At 51.1% G+C, this 10,870-nt stretch overlaps 1 protein-coding gene across 1 annotated transcript; it reads left to right on the top strand.

Annotated features, from left to right (window-relative positions):
* Positions 1 to 1,560: 1,560 nt before the first annotated feature.
* On the top strand, positions 1,561 to 10,303 carry ARHGDIB (Rho GDP dissociation inhibitor beta). Its single transcript, XM_041474431.1, has 6 exons — positions 1,561 to 1,805; positions 5,318 to 5,506; positions 6,077 to 6,160; positions 7,018 to 7,094; positions 8,576 to 8,639; positions 9,631 to 10,303. The coding sequence occupies exons 2-6, from the start codon at positions 5,329 to 5,331 to the stop codon at positions 9,828 to 9,830; spliced, it is 603 nt and encodes a 200-aa protein (XP_041330365.1). The 5' UTR covers positions 1,561 to 1,805; positions 5,318 to 5,328; the 3' UTR covers positions 9,831 to 10,303.
* Positions 10,304 to 10,870: the final 567 nt, after the last annotated feature.

The following is a 10,870-nucleotide window of genomic DNA, read 5'->3' as shown; positions in this document are numbered from 1 at the left end:
GCAATAACACTACTTACAACTGCACTGTACACAGTGGCTAAACCCAAGGAAATTTCAAACCAAGCCATGAGTGAACAGTAACCTCAGCCCACACCTTCCCCCAGCTAAACTGTGTTCAGTTTCTATACTGAAAGCACAGACTTAGCAAAGAAACCAAGAAAAGAAGCTGTTGTACAAGACACATGGGCTTCCTCAAATCTTTCCATAGTTAACACATCCAACTCTTCACAGCTTTCCCAGGCCAGGACTGCTTACATGAACAATATGAGCTGCCATAAAGTGGCACTGTAGTTGAAAGAATTTGCTCTGTTCTTTCCTCATCCCCATCCAACTCAGCCACTGGTGCTGGCAAAAAGATTTAATCACATTTGTTCATTATAAACAAGTATGGAGAAACCTATCTGGGTTGAAAACTCACCAATATATGCTTACACATTTGCTTACGTGTTTTTTCCCTGATACAATTTGAACTCATCTAACTACTGTATTCAAGTCAGGTCCCTTGTGCTGGCCCAAGGGAAGGGTTAGTGTAGCAGTGAAAAAGATGGCAGAGAATAAAATAATTTTTCTTGATGGTGAAACTAATTAATGGAAGCTGGAAATGTTTCTGAGGCTATAGCCCCTGATAAATGGGAATCCATTGTCAGACAGATATATGCTCTGTTTTTCCCTTGAAATTCATGAGGTAAGGATCATTATGCCACTCATAACCTAAATGAAGCAATATCTGGCTGGAAAAATCAATCCCCCTCTTCTGAGATCTGTTAATCCCTGAAGAAGATCCCTTTCCCTCAGTTGTTTACAACCTTTAAAAATTTGTGTACAAAAAACACTTTTAATGGATGTGTGGATCTGGGGCAGTGAATGTAAGCCCACTGGCAATAGATATGCTTTGCTTATTTTGCTGCTGTAAATGCATTAAGGTCAGTCCATCAGTCATTGCAGGCCCAGATTTGTTGTTTGCAAACCAATGATCTAATTTGTTGTGCTCTGAGGACTATGTACATGAAGGATTTATGTGACTGATGAACTAAGTGGGCACTCCAGGAGGGGCAAAGAAAGAGAAAATCTGCTGATATTTCACAAAGTAAGGGGTGTAAAATCTTTTTGATGATTTAAGCAACCCTGGGAAATGAGAGCATTTTCTTCCTGAGGTAGCTGATCTTTGAAACTGCTTGTGTGAGAAGGGCTGGGAGTTGGAAACAATAAGCTGATTAAGTGCAGCAGGTAGCAGGAAAAATGAGGCTCATGAGAACCTCCATTTGCAACACTGCATATCTTCCCACGTACGCAGGAATACACAACCCGATTCTCCGCATATTTTAATCGGTATAAATCAGCGCCACTTTTTGAAATCGACCATAATTACACCAGGAAAACAAACAAAATAAAAGCCTGGGAAGAAAAGCGAAGCTATCACCCCCTCGTTTGCAGGCACAGCAGCCCGAAGCCGCGCACGGCGAGCACTCCTTGTCCCCGGCCGGGCTCAGCTTCGCAGACAAAGCGCCGTGCACCTCTGCGCAAAAAGAGCGCAGCGCGGCGCCGGGCGGGCGCAGACAAAGCGGGGCAGGCGGCGGAGCGCCGCAGCATGCGGGGCGCGCAGGGCTCCTCTGCGGGTGGGCTGCTCTGCTGCCGCCGCCGCTCCTTTTTTTTTTTTTTTTTTTTTTTTCCTTGGGGGGGGGGGTTTTTTTTTTTTTTTTTTTTTTTTTCTCTCTTCACCAACTTCCTTCCTGCTCCAACTGCCAAAGCTCGAGGCTGAGCGCTGACAGCAGAGGAGGACCCCGGCCGCAGGCGCCGCTCCGCCGGTGAGTGCGAGGGGCGGCGGGGGAGCCGGGCAGGGCGGCGGGGCGGCCGCAGCCCCGCATCACTCCCGGATCGCTCCCGGATCGCTCCCGCCGCCGCCGCGCAACTTCGCGCCTTGGCTGCCGGGGGCTGGCGCCGGTGCCCGCTCTTGCCCGGGCAGGCAGAGCCCTGCTGCACCCGAGGGGGAAGTCGGGCTCCCCGCTGGATGGGGCGGAGGGGCAGGGGAAGGAGGGAAGAGGTCCCCGCGGTGCCGGGCTGGCGGCGGGTGTATCCCTGCGGCGTGGTACCCGGGCCGTGGGCTCCCTCCGGTCCCCGCACCCCGGGGCTTGGGATGGGGAGGCCGGGGCTGGGGGCGCTGCTGAGTCCGGTGTGTTTCTCCCCCATCGCGGAAAATTACTTCCTCCCTGCTAAACCCGCTTCCTGGAGATAAGCCCTCGGCCGGGGGTTGGTTTGGAGAAGTGATGAGCAGACGGAGGACAAGTAAAATGCTGCCGCTCTGACACCCCTTTTTGTGCCTCGTGGAGGCACATGGGGGGGCCGAGGAGGTGCCTAGCCTCCACCTTGTCACTGCCCCTCCTGCTGCAGGTGCGAGGGCAGCCGTCTATCCACGGCACAGGCAGAGCCCAGCGGCGAGACTCTCGCACCTCTCGCCAAGGCGTGATTCCTTCTTTGCCTCCTGCAGATCTCCTGTTATCTCTCGCTAACAGGGATCCCTAACCCTGCCCTTGCCCCCTCCCTGCTGTTTCACGGGTGCTGCCAGGCCTCAGGGGTGCAGGTGACACAGGACTGTGGGCTGGTGCTGCAGAAACACAAGAAAAATGTGGCAGGGCAAGACACCAAGCACACAGATTTCTCCTTGCATATAACAATGTAGGGTTAATTTTCTCAGTTTAGTGAGGCTCTTGGTCTGAATGGGGGGCTCCATATCAGCCCTTGGCCTGGGCAGTGGCACAGAAACCCAGGAACCCCGATAGCAACACGGCATCTCTGGGGAAGCAGTGGTGCCTGAGCTCGGCAATGTGTCTCAGCTTGCAGAGGGCACCAGCAAGTAGGGGCAGGAGCTGCTGAGATGGAAGCTTTCCTCTTGGTCACCGCCTGCCTTGGAGTTTGGCAGGAAGGCAGCGTCAGGTCCATGGCTTGGGGAAAAATGCCAGAACTTGGTCTGATTGGTGCCATCCTGGGGCGCCTGTGAGCCAGAGGTTGTTCATCCCAGACAGTCTGGCTGGTCCTGTTCCCTGCAGGATCTTGCTGTTGGCATGGCAGATTGTCTGTTCACCTTTCTGGGAGGCTTTCAGAGCCTAAAAGCATTCCCCCTCAAGTGAGCCACCCCCAGGGGCTGGCAGGGACAGTCTCTGCAGCATGTGTGGTGCAAAGGGAAGGTCTGAGGGATGAGAAGCAGCCAGCTGATCCAGTCCTGACTCTGCCTTTTCTCTGCATGTGGGCAGAGATGCCTCTTTCCATCTCCTGTGTCTGGCCCTCTCCTGTGACAAACTACAAGAGGTGGGCATGGGAGGATGGGGGCGGGCAGGCACCTGTGGTCTGTGCTTGTACTGGTGGCAGATGCAGCGTGGTGTTGTGGCAGAGCTCAGGTCAGCGCTCAGACCTGCAGCTGGAGCCCAAGTGGAAGGCAAGGCTTGGCAGTGGCTGTCATGGCTAACCACAGCCTCCTCCTGTGCTGAGCGTGGAATGGCACTGGGGGTTTGTGGGGCTTTCTAAGGGGACACAGAGTGGTGAGGTATTTTAAGTGCTGCTTTCAGGAGGGAGCTTTTGGTTTCCTTTCTTGTGAGGACACACTCCAGGGTCTTTCCTGTAGTACTTGAGTATTTCACACTCCTGCATCTGGGCATGAACTGAGCCAGGGTTATTCAGCTGCTGGGACCTGTTTTTTTCCCTGTTTGTTTGGGTTGAGATTCTCTTTTATTTCCCATCTGCCCATTCTGTAGTAGTTCCTCATTCACCACAAAATTGCAAAGTTGTCATGCAATGGCCATTTCCTGATTAATTAATTAAAATACCTGACTGAATCTTCTTGTTTTTGTGCTGGTCAGTTCTTTTCTGTCCCTCTGCAACATGCCAATGTACCACTCCTTGATTATTTTTCTTCCCTGCACTGGAATTGCTCTGAGAAGTCTGCATACTACTCAGAGTTGCCTGACGCCACTTGATGATTCACCTTAAACTGTTGTTTTTTCTTTTTTTTTTTTTTTTTGAGTGTGTTTCTTTTCTATTTTAATAAATGAAAAAAATATACCATTATCTCCCAGTTTAACTTTTGGGAGCAGGGGCAAATGTTAAGGCCACAGCTGCAGAGAAGGACAAATGATTTGTTTGGAAAATTGCAAATAAGCAAGCAAAAAGGGACTTTTTAGTAGGGACAGTCTCAAAGAAGCATAAGTGGAAGTGAACTGAATGATCTGTGTAGCTTGACCAAACCCTCTTGCTGCCAAAGAGCAAGGAATGGCTTGGCCATTTGTGACAGCTGCCGCTGTACCAGGGCACTGCTCTGTTTTTCAGCCTTTTTCTGAAGAGTAGGAAGGTGGCTAGGACCATATGGCTGTCTCCTGGAGGCAGGCAGCTGACCAAGGGGCACCTGGCACAGCACTGCTTACCTCTCCTGCCTGTCTCCTGTTCCCCATCCCATGCTCTGGCTGCCCGTTGGTTGCTGTTTCCCTGCTCTGGCTCCCCTTTGGGATGCCACCCCAGCAGTTTCGCCGTCCTTGTGCCATTCAGCGGTGCCAGACCCAGCCCTGCTGACTGCGGCTCAGCTCTCCTGCCTCTCCACTCCGAGAGGCACCACTGGAGCAGCACGGCTTGCCTGCCTGTCCTGGGGTCACCATGTGCTTCCTTCCTCGGTGGGAAGGAGTGCTGGTGGGTGCCTGGAGTGAGCTGTTAGTGGGAGCACAGGGAATGCCAGCAGATAGACTTTGCTGCCCGCTTCCTTGAGAGCTTCAGCTGACTTGCTAAGCTAAGGAAGTGGCTGGCAGGTATTCGAGCTTTCTGTGAAATGTGGCTTTTAACCCATTGTGAGAGGGTGAATGAAACATCTGTCCTTGGCTTTATTCGTGTTTCTCCGTGCTCCAGTGTGTGGCAGTGGCTCTTTGTGCGAGATAGCCTGCAAGCACTGGAGCCTGGTAGGATGGCTTGTAATTGCAGGGTTGCCGGCCACAACTGTGCTGCAGAGTGGCTGTAAATCACTTAAATCACTCTGGTTTCAGCCTCTGCTCCTGCACCTCCTCCCTGCGAGGGAAGAATGGTGTAGGTCTGCGTGTGCGCGTGGTGCCTGCAGGGAGAGAGGAGCGGGGGTAGAGGGGGATTGTGTTTGAGCCAGAATATCAGCAGCAGTGTCTGGATTGCAGCCGATCACCGTCGCCATTTGCCTGTAGGAATCCTGCTGCCCTCGGCACTGGGTGGGTGCCTGCCTGTCAGGGGCGCTGAGCCACACTGTGCCCACAGTGAGTGCCCCCTTACTCCCAATCCACAGCAATCTCACTGACTGCCCCCTCCTCTCACCCAGACCAAGTGACCATGACTGAGAAGACACAAGAACCTCACGTGGAGGATGATGATGATGAGCTGGATGGGAAACTCAATTACAAACCTCCTCCCCAGAAAACACTGCAGGAGCTTCAAGAGTTGGACAAGGATGATGAAAGCCTCGCTAAGTACAAGAAGTCCCTGCTGGGAGATGGACCTGTGGTAGTAGGTAGGCTGGGCACACTGATGGGAGGGGACTGGGGAGATGTACTGCAACAGTGTGCTGTTGCTTCAAAGAAGAGGGACTTTGTTTGGCCAGGGACACGTACTGCTTGTGCTGGAGGACTGGGGATGGGCAGGTGGAAAGTTGCACCTAAAGGAAGCACGGAAGGTGTTCTGAGTGTTAGGAGTTAGGAAGATTACTGGGGACTGCTGGCATCCCACCACTTGTGGTCTCAGAGGAGTTTTGGGGGTTATGAAGGGGTCAGCCTCTGCTGAAAGGTGGTCTTGTTGCCCAGAATGATCCTAAGAAGGAAATTTTCTGTGGTGGAAAAACCACCTCTAGGTATTGTGATGGAGGCCAGAGGGATCCATATGGAAGGATCCATGGGGTAGACATGTGGTCTTATTGTGCTAAGGAAGCCTGGCATTTGTGCTAAGGAAGCCTGGCATTACTGGGTGTTTCATGACATGCAGTTTCTGTGTGACAAGGCACCCCTCTTTCTTCAGTTGTCATTCCCCTATGATTGCATTTAATTTTGCAAGCTGACAGCTTCCCCCTGACTTTGCCTACCTGCAGACCCAACAGCTCCCAACGTGGTGGTCACCCGGCTCACTCTGGTGTGTGACTCTGCTCCAGGACCCATCACCATGGACCTTACAGGTAGGTTCAGGCTCTGCCCTTGGTCACAGAGGGGAGCACATAAAGGCCCTGGCATGCTCCAAGTTAAAAGAGAGTTTGTCCTTGGGATGCTACAGTGGGTTCTAGAGGAACTCTGAGGTCATCTTAGACTTGTTTCTTATTTTAAAGTATACACATAAGAATAAAAAAGAAGGAGATGTAACAGAGGAAAATACTGAGGGTTTTTTCCTTCATCTAGAGTGCTCTAGGAGCTCCTGGGTTTCTCTTGCCATCTCTGCTTTCTTCGTTTCAATGACACTTCATGAGCACAAGGGATGTGCCTGCATTTGGGTAACAGGCTGTACTGAAACTTCAGAATCGAGCAATACTGCAGTTCCGGCTCCTGGGGGCATGGGGAGAGAGCCTTATATGGGCTTTTCTGCAGAGAGAGGAAGCTGGGCCTGGAGAGGCAGAGATGCTTCCTGCTCACCCAAAACCACGCAGAGCCCTGCAGAGCCCAGGCAGCCTTCCAAGCTGGGCAGGAGCTGTGGAACACACTCCTCTCACCAAGCCAGGCCTGGGCATGGATGGAGAATACACACACTCCTGCATATGCTCTGCAACAAGTCTGTGCATGAACATCTTTGTGCATATGTGCTCAGGCCTGTGTGTGTTAGGCATTACCTTCTGTGGGCACAGGTACGCACGAGCACCCAGGAATTTCTGTGTGTTTGGTCGCACAACACAATCTCACACAGACGTCTGCGTGCTCATTTTTCAGGTGTCATCCTTTGAAGGGATGCTCACCTCTGACAGCAGCCCCATCTCCATCTTCCCCCTTGCGCCTGGTCTCTCCTCGCTGTGACATCTCTAGCTGACAGCTTGTTCTCTTCTTGCAGGTGACCTCGAAGCACTCAAGAAAGAGACCTTCGTATTAAAGGAAGGGGTGGAATACAGAGTTAAGATCCACTTCAGAGTGAGTTGTTTTCCTTCCAGTTGCTTCTTATCCAGTTGTTCAGGCCAGTCAGTGGCAGTCTGTCAGATAACTAGAGCCAGGCAGAATGCCTGCCCAAAAGCTGAACACTTGCAAAGCCCCCTAGCTTCAGGTGTTGTTCTACCCAACAAGGGATGAGGTGTTTCCAGGAAATTACTTCTGCTTGCTCACCCCTTGGAGGAAGTTGCTCACACTGATAATCAAGTGGTTTAAAAGCCAGATGGGTAGTTTTGGCTGAGTTTGGTTTTGCCTTTTAGCCACTGGAAAATCTTTACTTCACACTAAGTGGAAATGAACAGGGAGGAGAAGAGAGAAGAGAAGAGAAGAGAAGAGAAGAGAAGAGAAGAGAAGAGAAGAGAAGAGAAGAGAAGAGAGAGAATGGCTATTCATGAAGTACTGATTCAGTCAGTATTACTGGGCTTCATGTACACATTAAAAAGATGTAATATTGTAGCATTTGGCTGAAGATACTTGAATTCTTCAGGTTGTCATACACCTAAATGGGCTAATTTCTCCCTCACTCCCATTAATCAGCGTGTCAGCCATTTCTTCTGTTTACAGCTGAAAATGAAACTTGGCCACGCTGCAGTGTGGCATCCAGCACTGAACTGATCATCTCTGCAAGTGCTTGCTTCAAAGCTGGGCTTGGAAGAGAAGGCAAAAAGGGAAGAAGGATAATTCTTCTGAGGCAGGTGTTAATACTGTGGGTTCTGTAGGCTTGCTGTCTCAGAGATGAATATCCCCTAATGCTCTCCCCTGAGACACCTCCAGCTCTCTTTTGTGCTGTGAAATATTTCCATCTGTATCTGTGCCTTGTTGACTGGAGATACCTGAAGCCAGACAGGTTATTCTAATTCTCTCCCTCAGTTCTAAGGCTGGTAAGGAATTCTACCTGTGAATTCTACCCTGGGATGTAAAAGGATCTGTCCATCTTGTTTTCAGATTGAGTAGTGTACACTGTGGGAAGGCAGTGTATGCTGGAGGGGAGCAGCACTGGATACATCCAAGCTATCCATGGGAGATTTGAGAAAAGATTATGAAAACTGTCTTTTGAGAAGAAACTTCTCCCCATGGAGCTTAGAGGGCACCTGGAATCTGCCCACTCATTGGGGCTGGAGACATGACTCTAGTTACCCATGGATGGTTTCCAGTATGAAAATTATTAAACGAGAACTCCCTGCTTCACTTTTCTTTATCCTCATCAGTATGTCTTGAGAAGTTTACTGATGTTCTGCAGTCAGCTTCAAAGTTGGGCAAAGGACAGGGAAGTGCAGGAGATGCACAGAGGATGCTAAAGGTCTCCAGGTACCTATGGAGAAGTTGTGTCAGGGACCTGTACAATGTGCCCTGTGCTGAGACTCCCTTGTGTAGGGAGCCAAGATGGGTATGTCCCTAAGGAGGGGGAAAATCATCAGGTACAGAACCAAAACTGTTCTCTTGACACTTCTGGTTACTTCCTGCAGGTAAACAGGGACATTGTGTCGGGACTGAAATATGTGCAGCACACCTACCGGACAGGGGTGAAGGGTGAGTAAGAGCCCTGCATGCCCTGCACAGCACTGCTCCTACCTGTGTGTTCCCTCTTCTGGAACAAGGGCTCCTGCAGCTCTAGATTGGCACAGAGGCTCCCTTGGTCCCAAGTCCCGCCCTATGCTAACACTCAGGAGGTGACTTCTCAGCAGAGTGCATAAGCCTGCTTCACCCAGGACAGCAGTTTCTTGTTTTGTGCACACTCAGTGTGAGCCAGCTCTGTTATCTGTATGCTACACCCCTGTCTGCAGCAGCAAAATCCACAGAGACTCTGCTTGCATGGTGCTTGCCACAGGCTGCCTCTCCATACAGAGCTCTTCTCCTCCCCTCCACCCTCTGTGCAGTGGCTCAGCCTGTGGTGCTTCCCACCCTCTGAAAGCTCTTCAGAAGCTCTGGGTAAAATTCAGACCTGCTCTATGAAACTTCCCTTTGTGTGCAGGGCCCTGTATTTGCCCCTGGGTTCTTCTCAGTGCTGCTCTGCTTGGACAAGGCAGAGGAAAGCCCCATTTAGCACACACACAACCCACGTGCATTTTCATGCAACCACCTCTAAAGCTTCAGCATCCTGTTCAGCACACGTAACTGGTGTCTTCTCACCACCTCTAAGCCTTCAGCATCCTGTTCAGCACACAAAACTGGTGTCTTCTCACCAGTAAAGAGAAGTAGTGGGAAATCAAGGGAGGTCTTGAGCATGTGCTGGTTGTACTCACACCCTTCTAGCAGCCAGAAGGTTTTCTCCCAAATTTGTCTCAAACCAGGACAAGTACATGCATGTGTAGGGCACAAACTGTTGCCTGTTCACTGCCCATCCATCTGTGTTATCCTTCCAGCTGTCCTTATGCTTCACTAACCCACTGATTTTGCTCTTTGCTGGCATGGGCTGTTCCTTTCTCCCCCATCTCCTTTCTGCTCTTTTACTCATGGCTTCCTCTCTCCCTCATCATTCCCCATCTGAGGGTCTTATTCCCTGTGGATTGTTTTCTCCTAGTGGACAAAGCCACGTTCATGGTTGGCAGCTATGGGCCACGGCCAGAGGAGTACGAGTTCCTGACGCCTGTTGAAGAGGCTCCTAAGGGTATGCTGGCTCGAGGCACCTATCACAACAAATCCTTCTTCACGGATGATGACAAGCACGACCATCTCACCTGGGAGTGGAACCTGTCCATCAAGAAGGAATGGACAGAATGAGTTCACCCAGTTTGCCTTCCCCCTTCCCATCCCCCTGCCTCCTGCACCAGTCTCCAGGCCTTTGCTGCTTCTTCTGACACACTGAAAACAACCCAGCAGTTCTCACCACCACCCCGTCATGACACCATAATGGGTTAAATTGGGAAGCATCTCCCTCCCTCTCCCCCAGTACTTCCTCCTGTTGTCCCCATCTCTCCCATACCAACTCCAGTCCTGGAAGTGCCTTTTAGAGGAAACAAGATCACCTGGCAGGGGTGGACTGGTCCCTGGAAAATCCCTATCTTGAGTTACACTTGCCATGTGCTCTGACTCATTGTAAAGGGTTACTTACCTCCCGTGATGGTCTCCTGGTCTGTATCTGGTGCCCTACCCTGTTAAAATCCATCCTTGTGCAGGCAAAGCCAGTCAGGGGGAATGCAGCTAGATGCCGTAACACGACTCCAGTGTCTGAGAATAAAACCAGTTCTTTCTTCTTTTCTGCATAAGTGTCACATTCTTTTCTAGAGCATGTTTCTCAGTGATGTGTGTGTGAAGAATGCAGTATAGGAAGGCTTAAGCATATTTCAGCAGGGAAATAGCCCTCCTCCTTCAAAGCAGCAGCCTTACTCTGCAAAGCAGAGTAAGCAAATTATTTCAGAACAGTTTTCCTTCAGGGATTTCATTAATTCTTTGAAGCCCAAAGTCTGGGCTGTGATGGGGGTAGACTCCAGGGTGGACAGCCCCCACCTCTCATCCCAGATGGCTGCTGAATGAGCCAGGGAGCTGTAGCATACCCTTCTCATGTTCAGCACTTACCGTAGCAGCTGTTCCCCAGAGCTAATGCAAGAGTTGCATGTCCTTGTGGCTAGCCTGCTGGCCAAGCACAAGGGAACATCAGCCTCTGGGATCCAGCACCTGGAGAGGGATGTTCTTAGCCTAGCTGGGGTGTCTGGTCACAAAGGTGCCGGGCAGCTGTGAAGTCCAGTGCTGTGGGTGAGGATGCACCACGGCGTGTTGGTGCAGCTCTCCAAGGCTGATTCCTGCACAGCAGGGAGGGGCTT

The sequence above is a fragment of the Pyrgilauda ruficollis genome, unplaced genomic scaffold (assembly GCF_017590135.1).
Source record: "Pyrgilauda ruficollis isolate IOZ18807 unplaced genomic scaffold, ASM1759013v1 scaffold32, whole genome shotgun sequence".
NCBI classification, from domain to species: domain Eukaryota; kingdom Metazoa; phylum Chordata; class Aves; order Passeriformes; family Passeridae; genus Pyrgilauda; species Pyrgilauda ruficollis.
The sequence above is the reverse complement of the archived record's forward strand: the minus strand, read 5'-3'. Positions and strand labels throughout refer to the sequence as shown.